This window comes from Lutra lutra, chromosome X, assembly GCF_902655055.1.
Source record: "Lutra lutra chromosome X, mLutLut1.2, whole genome shotgun sequence".
Classification (NCBI taxonomy): domain Eukaryota; kingdom Metazoa; phylum Chordata; class Mammalia; order Carnivora; family Mustelidae; genus Lutra; species Lutra lutra.
In genome coordinates, this window is record NC_062296.1 from 28,407,564 (window position 1) to 28,423,627 (window position 16,064).

The following is a 16,064-nucleotide window of genomic DNA, read 5'->3' on the forward strand; positions in this document are numbered from 1 at the left end:
ACTTCTTAACTTTGTCTGTCCATCTAAAATTCTGAAGTAATCACTGGTGATAACCAGGTCAGCCTAGAGGGTCTGTGAGATCCTCCTGGAAAAGAGAATCCGTGGTCTCGAGGCTGTCTTCCTTTATGAAGGAAAGTGGGGTCAGATATTACAGAAAGATCGGCCCACTGAACCCCAATGAGGGCTCCCCTTAGCCCCAAGTAAACCAAGAAATTCTGCTTGAGGAGCTTCCTAACCCTAACCCTAGTGTTCTGGGGGTGGGGTGGTTATTCTCTGAATAACATTCTCTGAATGTGACACATGTGCCTATTCCAGATTTTCAAGCAGCATCTTCTACTGCTCTTGGCTGCAAGAAGATGGGTACTTCATTGATACCTGGGACATTTTCAGTCAAAACTACACTACCCAAAGCTGACCTGGGCATGTCTGATAACTGTATTTTTCATCTAGTTGACAAGTGAAATTTACAGCAGAAGGGATCAAAGCCCTGGCATGCTGGGAAGGAAATGTACATGGGAATTCCAGAACTGAAAAGGCCAGCGACCCATGAGACTCAATGGCCCCAGGGAGAGTTTTGAAGCCCTTGTTCTGAGAAAAGGAAATGAAATGGGTTCTCTTTCATTTTGAAGGATGGGGAAATGGTTAGGAGGACAAGACCCACTTGGAAGCGATGAGCTCTCCTGTAGTGAGCTTTAGCCATGTTAAAACGAATGGTGGCAAAGACCAGCACCATATGCTTGCTGGTTATTGACTGAAGAGCTACAGGGCTAGCTACCCTTTGGAGGTAAAACTCTTCCAGGCGTCCTAGCAAAGTGAGGTGGCACTTCCCACTTAACAAGAGGGGAACCATTTCTGAAGTCATGTCTACTTTAGATACTAAGGTCTGTCTAAAGATTTCCATACTCGTTCAGTTCAATAGTAGTCCTCCAGCATCCATTTCCCAGGGGCTAGTTGCTAGAGACGCAGAGATAATAATAACTAGTAGCAACAGTCAAGCATTACCAAGAGGGGTTTTTTTTGTTTGTGTGTGTTTTTTGTTTTTTGGGTTTTTTTAAATTCTGAGAAACTCTCCGCAGGGTGCTCTACCTAGATCATCTCGTTTCATTCTTTCCATCACACTGTGGGGTGTTCTTTGCCCCACTTGACCAATGTGGAAAAGGGCATGTAGCAAGGTTACGAAGTTTGCGTACGGTCACACAGCTAGTACACGGCAGAGGTGGGACTTAGTCCCAGGCATATCTAATCCCAAACTGCAAGATCTAACCACGACCCCACCCCGCCTCAGAGACTATTCAGCCTTCTGACCCTCATGGTCGGAAACCCGACAGTGTGGGTTTGCGGTCTGGCTTCGCCACTTACCACTTACGTGAACTTTGACCCGTTAAACCTCCACGTGCCTCAGTTTCCTCATCTGAAAAGAGGGATATTAATAGAATCTAACTCCCAGAACCATAATGAGGATTCCAAGGGCTTAGAAGAGCTCCTGGCACATAATAAGCACTATACGTGTGTTAAGATAAATGAGCTTAAGTCTGAATGGGATTACAGGAAAGGCTTCTTGAAAGAGCTGATGCCTGGGTTGAGTCACAGAAGATGAGTAAGAGTCAGCCAGGTGAAGCCAAGCAGCGAACGTGGGCCGGGCAGGGGGAGAGCATGAGCCCAAGCCAGCATCGTGGGTGAGAGCTCACATACGCGCCGCTTGGTAATTCTAGACGGGAGCATAAAGTGCCAAAAGGAGAGAGGTGGGGGAGGGTTCTGGAAAGGGCTTCTACATCCCTGGAAGGAGTCTGGACTTTATTTCACATGGACCATGGAACCATGGAGATAAAGGGTTTCATTCAGGGGCACAGTATGAATAGATGTACATAGGAGGAGAGATTTGTTCTATGGTCTTAAAACTTACTTTAAAAATTTTAAATTAGGGGCGCCTGGTTGACTCAGTGGGTTAAAGCCTCTGCCTTCGGCTCGGGTCATGGTCCCAGGGTCCTGGGATCAAACCCCGCATCGGGCTCTCTGCTCAGCAGAGAGCCTGCTTCCTCCTTCTCTCTGCCTGTCTCTCTGCCTGCTTGTGATCTCTATCTGTCAAATAAATAAATAAAATCTTTTTTTTAATTTTTAAATTAAATTAAAAATTAAAATTAAAAATACTCAGTCCAGGGCACCTGGGTGGCATCATAGGTTAAGCGTCTGACTCTTGGTTTCAGCTCAGGTCGTGATCTCAGAGGCATGAGATCAAGCCCCACGTCAGGCTCCATGCTCAGCGCAATCAGCTTGAGATTCTCTCTCTCCTCCTTCTGCCCCTCCCCTGCTGTTTGTGTGGGCATGTGTGCGTTCTCTAAGAAAAAAAAAATACTCAGCACAGTGTGCGATACACACATACCCATGCATATATACGTGCACATACGTATACAGGGACAGTCAGTATCAGAACTACCCCAATGAGGAGCACACTCCAGCCGTGCTCAGTGTGCATCTGAAAGACTAATTATGAACATACATTCCAGAGGTGGAACTGGAAAGCTTCAACCAATCTACCTAAATCTGCATGAGAGTGTTGGTTCATTAATACAAGGGATGTTAGAAATAAACTTTCATTGGTAAAATAAAGGTATTCTAGATTTATGGATCTATACCGCCATCTGCCCTTGCATGAAGGGGGCCTAAGAAACTGATGAGCCCAGAGTGGCATTCTAGGTCTAGGAAGCCACTGGTTCTGCGTCCTGACACCTAATGGAAGGTTCCATCGCCTGACCTAACCACAAGCTTAGCTAAACTGCAGCGACTGGGGAACTGCTAAACGTGCCTCAGTGAACCTCTCCCACATGGGGCTTCCCGTTCTCACGAGGACAGGTTGTAGGACTGTGTCTAACCACTACTAGATGTGTTTGGCAGAACTGGGTCGAAGCCCTGTTTTCTCTGGAATGGACCACCCGGTCGGCAGATTGTGCAGGGCGGGGTGAGGATGACAACCCGCAGCCATCTTGAGTCAGTGGAAGCTACTGACGGTCACTGAAAACTCAGGGACAATGTGAGAGGCTAAAAAGGCTTAGCTCGATTTGCAGGAGGACTAAAGGAGGGCAAATACGGAGGCTGCTGCAAGTGGCTCAGTCAAGAGATGATGAACGAGAAGGTCCGAACGAGAGCGGTGCCAGTGGGTGAAAAGAAAATGGAGTCAAGAGCTATTGAAGAGGTAAAATCAGGAAGTCTCGGTGATCCTTTGGATGGTAAGGTCTGGGAACAGGTCTGTGACAACATCTAGGCTTCTTGTTTGAGTGAGTGGGTAGGTGTTGGTGACACTCCCTGAGGTAGGGGACAGTAGAAAAGCCAGAAGAAGAGAAAGTTTGGGGGCGTGGCAGGGACAAGCATTTTGAGAAACACCGAGCTGGACATCTACACGGAGACACCCAGCAAGCATTTGGATATTAAAGGCTGAGGCTCAGGGGAAAGTCCGGGCTTGAAAGAGGACGGGAAGCCATCAGCACGTGGGGGCTAGAGAGTACTTGAAGACCAGATGGTCCCTCACTTACCATAATACAAAGTCAGTAGATGATGGTTAAAAAGCATCAAGAAAACAGAATGTGGAAACAGCATTGTGGTTCCTCAAAAAAGCAGACTGGGGAATTGCCGAATGATCCAGCAATTCCATTTCTGGGTATAAATTCAGAAGGGGTGTAAGCAAGGACTCGGGCAGGTGTTTACACACTTGTGTTCACAGCAGCACGTTCCTAATGGCCAAAAGGTGGACATGGCTCAAATGTCCATCATGGAACAGATGAAGAACAAATACAGTGTGTGTATGTGTGTGTGCCCACGTGTGTGTGTATAAAATAGAATATCATTCAGCCTGAAAAAGGAACCAAAGTCCAAATTCACAGTGACAGGTACTAGAATAGCAGTTGCCAGGGACATGCAGTGAAGGGAATGGGAAGTTACTATTTAACAGGCACAGAATTTCAGTTCCCAATGAGGAAGAAATTCTAGAGATGGATGGTGGTGATGGTTGCACGACAATATGAATGTCCTTAGTGCCATTGAACTTGACACTTAACAAATGGTTAAAATGGTAAATTTTGTGCTATGTATGTTTTACCACAATAATAAAAAAAGAAATTGCAAGATAATAATCATACTCTTTTTTAGAGATTTATTTATTTACTTGATAGAACGAGAGAGGGAGAAGCAGACTCCCTGCTGAGCAGGGAGCCTTATGTGGGGCTCAATCCCAGGACCCTGAGATCACAACCTGAGCTGAAAGCAGATGCTTAACTGACTGAGTCACCCAGGTGCCCCAATAATCATATTCTTTTAAATGACTGAGGTAAACACCGTAAGGAACACTTCAAGGAGTGATTGCTTCTGGCAAGAAGGAAAGGGATAGGCATAGGGAGTTTTGCTTCTCATTATAAGTCTTTGGTACTCTTTTTTTTTTAAGCTATATACATGTTTCATATTATAAAAATAAAAATGTTTTATTTTTTTTTCTTAAGATTTTATTTATTTGACAGGCACAGAGAGAGAGGGAACACAAGCAAGGTGAGTGGAAGAGGGAGAAGCAGCCTCCCTGCTGAGCAGGGAGCCCGAAGCGGGGCTCGATCCCAGGACCCTGGGATCATGACCTGAGCCGAAGGCAGCCGCTTAATGACTGAGCCACCCAGGCAGCTGAAATAAAAACGTTTTCAACTGTAGAAGCAAGCGGATGAGGGTGCCTGGCTGGCTCAGTCGAAAGGGCATGCAACTCTTGATCTCAGGGTTGTGAGTTTGAGCCCCATGTTGTGTGGAGAGATTACTAAAATCAACTTCAAAAAAAAAAAAGAAAAGAAGTGGATGAGATCACTCAGGGAGAGTTCAAGAAGTTGGTGGGAGAAGAGGTACCTTAGGGTATAGGTTGCAAGAAACAATATTATCTACTAAAACAAGGTACCGGAAAGGGTGATCACAAGGATCCAGCAGAATCACTCATTTACTGTACTAAGCGCAAGAGCAGCTCCCAGGATCTAGAAAGTTGTCTGGGGACCTTCTCCTGGGCTCTCTGTCATCATTCCCCCTCGCCCCACTGATCCATTCCACAAGGCTTCCCCTCTCCCTCCTCTGCTACTCCACACCTCTCTTTTGCTCATGATCTCTTCCTTGCTTCCCTGGGAGCATTTACTTGACTTCCGCACTCCCTTCCCTGCCCAGCAACGTCTTCAGGTCACTCGCCCATGCCCACGTGGCCAGAATCACAGCTTCAGCCTCCGTGTCTATGCAACTTCTCAGCCCTATTTCCTAACAGCCACCTCCCTCCATCTTGCCATATTCCTAGGCATCCCCTCTGCCTAAATGTCCACCCCTAGTCCTAGTGGCCAGGCCCGAGGCTTCACCGTCCCTTCCTGAGACACTGTGGGTGGGGAAATACAGCCACGAAGGAGACTTAAGCCGGCCATTAACCAAATATAACTACTATCAATAAGATCCTTGAGGAATACAGGAGTGGGACAACAGGAGAAGAAGAGCCACGGAGAGAGTGCCAGCAGGTGAGTGGCTGAAGGATGTTGAAAACTGCCAAACAAAGTTCCTTAAAACACCGACTAAAAGGTTTGGCATGGGGGTGAACAAAAAGGAAGGAAGTGGGACGTCATGTATAGACTATTCATTCCTTCAGGAGGCTTGGCTGACAAGGGAGACATCAGGTAAAATTGTTTTTATTAAAACAAAACTGAGGGGGTGCCTGGGTGGCTCAGCGGGTTGAGCCTCTGCCTTCGGCTCAGGTCATCATCCTGGAGTCCCAGGATCAAGTACCGCATCAGGCTCTCTGCTCAGCGGGGAGTCTGCTTCTCCCTCTGACCCTCCCCCCACCATGTTCTCTCTCTCTCAAATAAACAAAGTCATTAAAAAAAACTGAGGTTTTGTGATGGTTTCAAATGTAGCAGAGTATAAAAGGAAGAGTAAAGAACTGTCAAGAGATGAGTGGGTGAAAAGGTTGGCGTTGACTGGGAGAGGATATGCTATCCTCAGAGACCGGTAGAAAAAACCTAAGAAATGCAGGTACAGGTTTTTGATCCAGAGTTCATATTATTTTGCCACAGAGACCAACCTTGACCACAGGCCTACTCTTTTTTTTTTAAAGATTTTATTTATTTATTTGACAGAGAGATCACAAGTAGGCAGAGGGAGAGGGGGGAAGCAGACTCCCTGCTGAGCAGAGAGCCTGATGCGGGGCTTGATCCCAGGACCCTGACATCATGACCTGAGCCGAAGGCAGAGGCTTAACCCACTGAGCCACCCAGGTGCCCCCCAGGCCTACTCTTAATACAAGAAAAGAGGACCAAGGACAGAACCTCAGACAATGCCGACACTTAACAGTGCGAGCGAGTTGCCCATTCCAGATCTGATCCTTCAGGGTGAATGTTTAATTTGGGTCTGGCTTTCCGTACCGTGTATGGCTCTGGACCTGTCCCCTTAACACCCAATTGGCTACAGGCCCCAGAAATGCCAACTAAAAACCTTTACAAATCATAATCAGGAGAGAAAATACGTAACGATGCAGTCATATGTTCTGGAAAGAGGACAGGAGTGAGAATCATGGGATCTGCTCCCTTCCCTCTGTGGGTGTCTGTCTCCCCATACGTAAAAGTGAAGTGGCGGGGTCCGCTGTCCCCACGGCTCCTCCAGTTGGACCACTCGTTATTCTTTGGCCTCTTATCTATGCTCTCCTTGTGGGGGTATCAACACTCTCTCTCACTAACACAAATGGGTGGAAGCTGGCCATATTCTTCTCAAGCTCCTGATCAAAGGAAAAACTCCAGGCCTCCTGGGTGGCTCAGTCGGTTTAAGCGTCTGCCTCGGGCTCAGGTCATGATCCCAGGGTTCTGGGATCGAGCCCCACACTGGACTCCCTGCTCAGCGGGGCATCTGCTTCTCCCTCTCCCTCTGCCCCCCAGTTCGTGCTTGCTCTCACTCTCTCTCGCTCAAATAAATAAATAAAATCTTCAGGGGGAAAAAAAAGGAAAAACTCCGAGGAACTGGGACAATCACAGAATATGGTAAATAGAAGAAAGCAGGAGTCAAAGAGAAAATGTGAGTGGCCTCTTGCTGTTGATGTCAGTGCTCGGCTGGACAACAGCAAAACCGCGTTTCCTTGAGATCAAGTCAATGGCTCGGAAGTGGGAAAACCCAAAACTCCTCTTTGTCTGGTCAAATGGAGATTTACTCCCCAACCCTGCTAAGTCCAGAGGAAATAGTGAATATTTTCCTCTCCTCATAACATCCCTCGCGCAGACATCATAATCATTAAGAATGTTCTAACCCATGTAACAGAAAGGGGGTTTCACTATTGTTCTCAAGTAACTACCTATTCTTACCACATCTTCGAAGCTTCACTGGAGGAGGGGGCGGAATTAAACTCAGGACAGTACGCCCTGCCCCCCTTCCTCCACACCACCAGCTAGGAACAATTTACCAGTGTTCACGCCTAGGCTCCTCACTCCTATTCTGAAGTCTAAAAATACTTTGGTAAGAGTGGGTTTGTGAATAAAGATCGTGCTGTCCTTTCCACAAAAAGCTGGGACGACTGATCTATGAGTAAGCCACAGCCTTCCAGTTCTTTCGCAGGCTTGGAGATGGGACTGCTCTGTGGCATTTCTACCCTCGTACACTCTGGGGACCAACAAGCATCCCTGTGTTCCCCGGGGGGCCAGGGGGTTGAGGCAAAAGCAGTGAGCAATGCCTGGGGCCTCACGCAGACCCTGTCCTGTGGTCCACCAGCAGGCCACGTGTAGCCATAGACTGAGTCCCCACACCTCAGTACTGAATGCCACAGCCCCTCCCTCCCCCAGCTCCGAGCCCCGGTCAGGTTCCCAGCTCCCGTTTGGAGTTGTGAGGCCTGATAGGTCCCCTGAGCAGGGTTGGTGCGAGGACCCCCTGCTGTCCTGGTGCTTGTACCGAGGCAGGTAGAGGTGAGCCCCAAGTCTGGATGACGGGGACTGCTCGGCTATCACCTCTTTCAGCAGCTGGTCTCGTCACCGTGAGAGAATTAGCAGGTGGTCGCCCGGAGGTGAGGGGGCGCTGGGGGAAGAGCGTGAGCAAGTGAAGCTGGAAAACGAGGAGAATGAAAATGTAGGGGAGGTGGCTTGCCCTCCATCCCCTGTGGAAAGGTTCGTGCCTCAACCAGCAAGGCTCCCACCTGCGCCCGCTCTGAAGATGCCGTTGTCGTCCATTCGCGTCCGAGGCTCAGCTGCCTTCCTAGCTTGCTTTTCCACATGTGCTTTGCATCTGTGCCTCCCCCAGGGGCCGCTGCCAGGAGAAAGTTCAAATCCAGTGAGAGCAAGGGGATAAAGGGTGCTTTGGATTCTTCCTTTGTTGGTTTAAACATTCTTTTGAGACACTAAGGGCCACCTCTATAATGGATAAAATAAGCAGCCATCTGTTTTACAAGCCATCCAACTGAAAACGGGTTAATTCAAGCACAATCTACCAATGGACTCATTGTCGGCATCAGCTAATTGCCGGAGATGAGCTGTGTCACCGGACATATGCACTCTTATTTCATTAGCTGGATGTGTCTGTGTCAGGGGCAGGCCGTGAACTTGGTGAAAAAGACCGAGGCTCTGGTTAACCCTGGGCAGAAGGGGACCTTACTTTCTGGACTGTCCTGCAGCCCTCAACTCCTGGATCAGTCTGGCCACCTGAGGCTGAATCTCTCCTCTTACAGAAACTGGCTCACTCACCCTCCAAATGAAGTCTCCAATACTTGGCAGTTGAGTTCCTTGTGTAAGTAGGACTTCACGAATGGCCTGCCTGTGGGGAGAAAGAAACACTAAATAAAGAATGAAGTTCTCCTGAGAACCGAAGGTGCACTTCTCTTTAGCTTTGGCTAAGTACACTGAATTCAAACACTTTAAAAAAAAAAAAAACAAAAACGTGGGTTTCAAAGCTCTTCGTGTTTACTTCGTAGATAGATGAGACAGAACCAAACAAGACACCCAGCTTTCCAACTCAAGAGTGAAGGCCTACAAAGGCATGAACCAGGTATATTTATCAAATAGGTAACAGTTGTTCTCAGCGTGCCCCAAGTCCCCCGGTAGAACGTTCTTCCACTTTCCAGTCCACGTCCTTGGGTCCCAGTATCTCCTGCTGCCACTTGGACATATGGGGTCGTTTGTTCTCTGTCTTACCTCTAATTCAAGCTGGGGTGCCTATTCCTTAACACTGGGCACCACTCCAGACCTGTCCTATACCTCAGATCAAAAGGTTTTGTTCCACTCTCTCAGGGCCCAACTTGAGAATGGGATATCCCCTCAAGTGACAGGTTCGCATTTTTTTTTAGAGAGGTCTTCTGGAATTTGGTAGCCTAGATCAGTGATCCTAGTGGTAGACAACTTGAGGTATTCAGGAGGGCAGTTTAAGAAATCCTTAAACTGGGCGCCTGGGTGACTCAGTCGGTTAAGCGTCTGACTCTCGATTTCGGCTCAGATCATGATCTCAGGGTCATGCAATCGAGCCCCATGTTGGGCTCCACACTCAGAGTGGAATCCACTTAAGATTCTCTCTCCCTCTCCCTTTGCCCCTCCTGCTTGTGCACACGCGTGCGCGCTCTCTCTCGCTATCTCAAATAAATAAATAAATCTTAAAAAAAAAAAAAAAGGAATAGTTCAGGCACTCAGAGATGCTGCTTTCTGGTGCTAGAATTTAGAGATGTAATGCTGATTTAGAAATTACTCTCTGCTTCTCGCCTCTCTACTTTTTTCACCGGAAGAAACAGATTAAAACCGGCTAAGAGAAACATGTTAATCACTGTTAAGTCATTTGGCCAAAGGTGATTTAATCGCACAAAAATTATACTGTTACTACACTATTACAAAGCCTGCTTAGAGAACTAATCTGAATAAACCAGGAGCAATTCTTCAATTTAAAAATGTGCTTAGGGGCGCCTGGTGGCTCAGTGGGTTAATGCCGCTGCCTTCGGCTCAGGTCATGATCCCAGGGTTCTGGGATCGAGCCCTGCATCGGGCTCTCTGCTCAGCAGGGAGCCTGCTTCCTCCTCTCTCTCTGCCTGCCTCTCTGCCTACTTGTGATCTCTGTCTGTCAAATAAATAAATAAAATATTTTTAAAAATGTGCTTAAATCAACTTTGACAGATCCAGCAACTTGATGAATCTCAAAGACATTTTCTGGGTGTAAGAAGCTAGTTTCAAAGTTACCTCCGGTTCGTTTCCATGTACACGACGTTCTCAAAAAAATAAAACTACAGCGACGGAGAAACGCATCAGTGGTTGCCAGGGTTTGGGGATGAGGGTGTATGACGACAAAGGGAACTTTGTGGGGAAGAAGGAACTGTTCTGTATCCCGATTGTAGTGGTGATTACACGAATCTATACCTGTGTAAAAGTCTGGAGAAATGTACACACCAATCAGTCAAACTTCCTATATATTCATCTAAAAACTAAATTAAGGGATACTTTCCCCACTACTTAGTTCTATGCAAAATCAAGTTTACCTTCTAAAAAGAAAGTCAAGAGGCGTCTGGGTGGCTTAGTCAGTTAGGCACCTGCCTTCGGTTCAGGTCATGATCCCAGAGTCCTGGGATCGAGTCCCGCACCCAGATCCCTGCTCAGACAGGAGCCTGCTTCTCCCTCTGCCTGCTGCTCCCCCCTGCTCATGTGTGCACACACTCTCTCTCACTCTCTCTGTCTCTGACAAATAGATAGATAAAATCTTAAAATAAAATAAAAAGTCAAGTGATAAGCTCAAGATGCTCCAGGTCTGAAGAATGGGGATGAAAAGGCCTTTAGGGAAAGATGAAGATGGCCCTCTGAGCCCCCGCCCCCAAGGAAGGTGTTGAATCTACGGAGAAGGCAAAGCCTATATTTGGAGGTGATGGCTAGCCATGAAATGTGGTTTGTAGCCAATCATCCACAGCCTCTCATTCCCCCTCAGTGTTTACTTTGTGGTCAGAGCCAACCGACTGACTGACAAGGGTTGGGGGTGGCTTTTCGCTATTCAGAGTTACCTTACAGGCCCACTTGGGCCTTGTATATTGTCTCCACAAGCAGTGATCAGGGCAGCGATTCCGACTTTGGAAGGGCTGGGGGAGGGGGGGAGCAGGCTGAGATCCTGTATTTTGGTTTCCTAGTGCCTCCCTCTGCTAATGAAGATTTATATAGCAAATGTTCGCTCTTTCATAAAAGTGATTTTCAATTAAATTTGGTTACTGACAATTTCCAGAAGGTGAACAATACCTCTCTGGATTATTAGAGGCCCACTTAAAGCACTGCATACCCAGGTGTGGGGCCTCACTTGCTTTTGTCTAACTAGCCAGTCTGGCCGCCAGATGGCCAATTAGTTTAATGCCCACACAATGAGCCAGATGCCTTAATTCAGCTTCTGGAAACACATTCAGGGCCCTAGTTTTCTGTCATTACCGTCTTTTTTAACTAAATTTTTTATTTGAGATCACTGTAAATTCACATGCAATTGGAAGAAATAATACAGTGGGATGCTGTGTATCCTTTACCCAGTTTCCCTTAGTGGTAGCATCTTATAAAACTGTAGTATAATGTCACAACCAAGATAAAGACATTGCTACAACCCAACGATCTTGTGCAGATTTCCCCAGTGTTACTTGTGATCATTTGTTTGTGCCTATGTATTTAGTTCTATGCCATTCTACCATGTGTAGGTTCATGGATCCACCAAGGAAGTAGAGAACTGTACCTTCCTGCTACTATTTATAGCCACACCCGCCTCCTACTTGCCCCATTCCCTAACCCCTGGCAGCCACCATCCATGTCCCCATTCCTATACTTTTTGTCATTTCAAGAGTATTATATATATATATATATATATATATATATAATCATACGGTATGTAACTTTTTAAGATGGCTTTTTCTCACTTGGTAAAATTTTCAGGAGATTCATTCAAGGGATTGTGTGAGCCATGCCCCATTTCTTTTATTGCTGAATAGTTTTCCAGGGCATAGAATGATGTACCACATATTATTTAACTATTAGTCTGTTGAAGGACACATGTAGGGGCGCCTGGGTGGTTCAGTCTGTTAAGCATCTGACTTTAGCTCAGGTCATAATCTCAGGGTCCTGGGATCGAGTCTTCATCAGGCTCCCCAACTCAGCAGGGAGTCTGCTTGTCCCTCTGCATTCCCCACCATGGTCTCTCTCTCTCAAATAAATAATAAAATCTTTAAAAAAAAAAAAGAATACATGTATGAGATACCCAGTTTCTTGACATCCTCACCAGCATTTGGTGTTGTCACTATTTTTTATTTTAGCCATTCTGATAGATGTGTAGTAATATCTCATGGGGTTTTGATTTGCATTTCCTGATGGCTAGTGATGCTGAACATCTTTTCATGTGTTATTTGCCATCTGTATCTCTTCTTCAGTGAAATATTTATTTATATCTTTTGCCCATTTTTAAAAAAGATTTCTTTAGTTATTTTAGAGAGAGAGCATGAGTGGAAGGAGGGTCAGAGGGAGAGGGAGAGAATCCTCAATCAGATTCCCCACTGAGCATGGAGCCAACATGGGGCTTAAGCCCAGAACCCTGAGATCATGACCTGAGCCAAAACCAAGAGCCAGACACTTAACTGACTGAGCCACCCCAGCAGCCCCTGTCCATTTTCTACCTGGACTGAGTTTTGAGAGCTCTTTATATATTCTAGACACAAATCCTTGGTCAGATATGTAGTTTGCAAATATTTTCTCTAGTCTATAGCTTGATCTTTCATAGAGCAAAACTTTCAATTTTGATAAAGTTCAATTATACTTTTTTCCTTTTATGGATCATGCTTATAGTGTTAAGCCTAAGAACTCTTTGCTGAGCCCTAGGTCATGACTTTCTCCTGTGTGGTTTTTTTGTTTGTTTGTTTGTTTTGCCTACAAGTTTTATAGCTTTACACTTTAAGTCTGTGATCCCTTCTGAATTCATTGTTTGTATAAGGTGCGATGTTTGGGTCAAGGTTTTATTTGTTTGCTTGTTTGTTGCCTATGGATGTCAATTGCTCCTGCACTTTTTGTTGAAAGGCTAGCCTTCCTTCACTGAAATTGCTTTTATTTTTGTCAAAATTTAGTTGAGCACATTTGGGTTTATTTCTGGGTGCTCCATTCTGTTCCACTGACCTATGTGTCTACCCTCCACTATTACTACACTGTCTTGATTACTGTAGCTATATAGTAAGCCTTTACATTGGAAAGAGTAATGTCTCCCCAGTTTATTCATTTTAGAAAGATTTTATGTATGTATATACGTATGTATTTGAGAGAGAGGACAAGAACGGGGAGGGGCAGAGAGAGAGGGAGAAGCAGGTTCCTCACTGAGCAGGAATCCTGGTGTGGGACTCAATCCCAGGACCCTGAGATCATGACCTGAGCTGAAGGCAGATGCTTCACTGACTGAGCCAGCCAGATGCCCCCCATTTATTCTTTATAAACATCATTTTAGCTACTGTAGGTCCTTCGTCTTTCCATATAAATTTTATAATAAGCCTATCTATGTCTACAGAAATCCCTGCTGGGAGGTTGAGAGGGATTCCATTGACCTATAGATCAATTTGGGCAAAACTAACATCTTTACTATGTTGTCTTCTAATTCATAAACATAGTAAGTCTCTCAAATTATTAATGTCTTCTTTGGGTTCTTTCATCAGTGTTTTATAACACTGAGGATACAGATGAAACATTTCATGTTTTGTACATTTTTTGTTAAGTTTTATACCTAAAAATTTCATTTCCATTGGAGCAATTATAAATAGTGTTGTGGTTTCTCATTTAGATCTCTACATCGTTAGTATACAGAAGTGTGACTGATGTTTATGTGTTGATCTGGCATCAGATGACCTGGCTGGATTCAATTATTAGTTCCAGAAGAGATTTTTTTTTAGATCCCCTGTCATTTTTTATATAGACAATCAAGTCTTCTACAAATAGAGACAGTTTTACTTCATTCTTTCCAATCTGTATGTCTTTTATTCCTTTTTCTTGCCTGTTGTGCTGGCTAGAACTTTCAGTACAATGTTGAATAGAAGTGGTAAGAGCAGACAAGCTTGCCTTATTCCAGTCTTAAGAGGCAAAGTATTCAGTCTTTCACCACTAAGTATAATGTTAACTGTCAGGGTTTTTTATAGATTTTTTTTTTAAGAGAGAAAGAGTGAGAGTGAGAGCAGGAGCTGGGGATAGGCAGAGGGACAGAGAGAATCACGCTGAGCTGAGCATGGAGCCGGATTCGGGGCTTGATCTCATGAACCTGAGATCATGACCTAAGCCTAAATCATGAATGGGACACTTAACTGACTGAGACACCCAGGCATCCCAGAGATCTTTTTTGTGAGGTCAGGGAAGTTCCCTTCTCTTCCTAGTGTACTGAGTTTTTGTCATAAATGTTGAATTTTGTCAAATGTCTTTTTCTGTGTTAATTGATATGGTCATATGATTTTTCTTTCATTTTTGATATGGTGGACTTTACCGAATGATTTTAAAATAGTGAACCAGCCTTGCATACCTTGAATAAATCCCACTTGGTCATGGCATGTAATTTTTTTTATATATTGTTGGATTCATTTTGCTAATATTTTATTTATTTGAGAGAGAGAGACAGAGAGACCAAATACAAGCGGGGGTGGGGGCAGAAGGAGGCGGAGAAGCAGACTCCCCACTGAGCAGGGAGACCGATGTGGGACTTTATCCCAGGACCCTGAGGTCATAACCTGAGCCGAAGGCAGATGCTTAACCGACAGAGCCACCCAGGTGTTCCCATTCTGCTAATATTTTGTTGAGGGTTTTTGTGTCCACGTTCATGAGGGATACTGGCCTATAGTTTGCTTTTATTTATTTGTTTGTTTGTTTTTTGGTACTGTCTTTCTCTGGATCTGCTATCCATCTGGAACTCTGACAATATACATGTCGGATGTCTTATTATTTCCCACAGGTCTCAGAGGCTCCATTATTTTACCAGTCTATTTTCTCTCTGCTGTTCAGGCTGAGTAAATATTATTGAAATGTCCTCAAGCTCTCTGATTCTATCCTCTGTCATCTCACTAGATTATGGGCGCGGCAAGTTTTTGGTTTTGGTTTTTTTTTATTTCTGTTACTGTATATATTTTTTTCAGTTTTATAATTTCCATTTAGTTCTTTTTTATAACTGGTTTCTCTTTGCTGAGATTTTTCCACTTTTTCATTTATTTCAAGAGACTTTCCGATTGTTTACCGAAGCAACTGCGTGATGGCTGCTTTAAAATCCTCGTCAGATAATTCCGTCTTTTGATTCGGCTCACTATTGATGTCAATTGACTGTCTTTCCCTATTCAAATCTGATTTTCCAAGTCTTAGTATGAGAGGTGATTTTTCATTGTATTTTGGCTGTTATATCAGGAGACTATTGAAATCTTTTATTTTAGTGAGCAGCCACTGCAGGTTTAGCACGCGGGTCCTGGCCTTCCTTTCCAGAGCCTCTGCCATGCTGATTTGGTCTGCTTGTTAATGCGGTGCTGATGGCGCCCCCACGGGTCCACGCTGGGGCCACCTAAGGGAGCCCAAGGTGCTCCAAGGGCTGGGCTGCCTGAGGCCTACGGGTGGAAGAAGTGAGTCTTGAGTCTGTGGAAACTGAATCTTCCCCGGTTTTGCTTGCTCTAGTGCAACCTCCCTTGCCTGTGCTGTATACCATCCTGGTATCTCTTACAGGGAGACAGCGCTCTCAAGCCCTGGGGCCCTGACAGGCTTCCTGGGCCCCGGAGTACTTCTTTTTTTTTTTTTTTTAAGATTTTATTTATTTATTTGACAGGGAGAGATCACAAGTAGACAGAGAGGCAGGCAGAGAGAGAGAGAGAGAGAGGGAAGCAGGCTCCCCGCTGAGCAGAGAGCCCGATGCGGGGCTCGATCCCAGGACCCTGAGATCATGATCTGAGCCGAAGGCAGCGGCTTAACCCACTGAGCCACCCAGGCGCCCCCACCGGAGTACTTCTTGTGGTCGGATTTGCCCTTGATGGCCCAGCAGTACAGTATCTCGTGGTAAGGGAGAGGAGTCGGGCCTGGTGGAGAAGAACACTTCCGCTGGCTGCTTGGTGTCAGAAGGCC

At 45.5% G+C, this 16,064-nt stretch overlaps 1 protein-coding gene across 3 annotated transcripts in view; it reads right to left on the reverse strand.

Moving 5' to 3' along the window:
- Positions 1–16,064, reverse strand: part of LOC125092396 (uncharacterized) — a 70,784-nt gene that overhangs the window by 15,825 nt on the left and 38,895 nt on the right. For 2 of the 3 annotated variants that reach the window (XR_007124892.1, XR_007124893.1), the window contains exons 4-5: positions 8,706–8,775; positions 8,162–8,271 (exon numbers count right to left, since the gene is read on the reverse strand). Coding sequence is in view for 1 of the 3 variants with exons in the window: in XM_047716840.1 (XP_047572796.1) it covers positions 8,162–8,271; positions 8,617–8,775 (269 nt within the window). In the remaining 2 variants the exon portion in view is untranslated. Of the gene's footprint in view, positions 1–8,161; positions 8,272–8,616; positions 8,776–16,064 lie in introns of all 3 variants that reach the window. The other variant, XM_047716840.1, reaches the window with a different exon arrangement.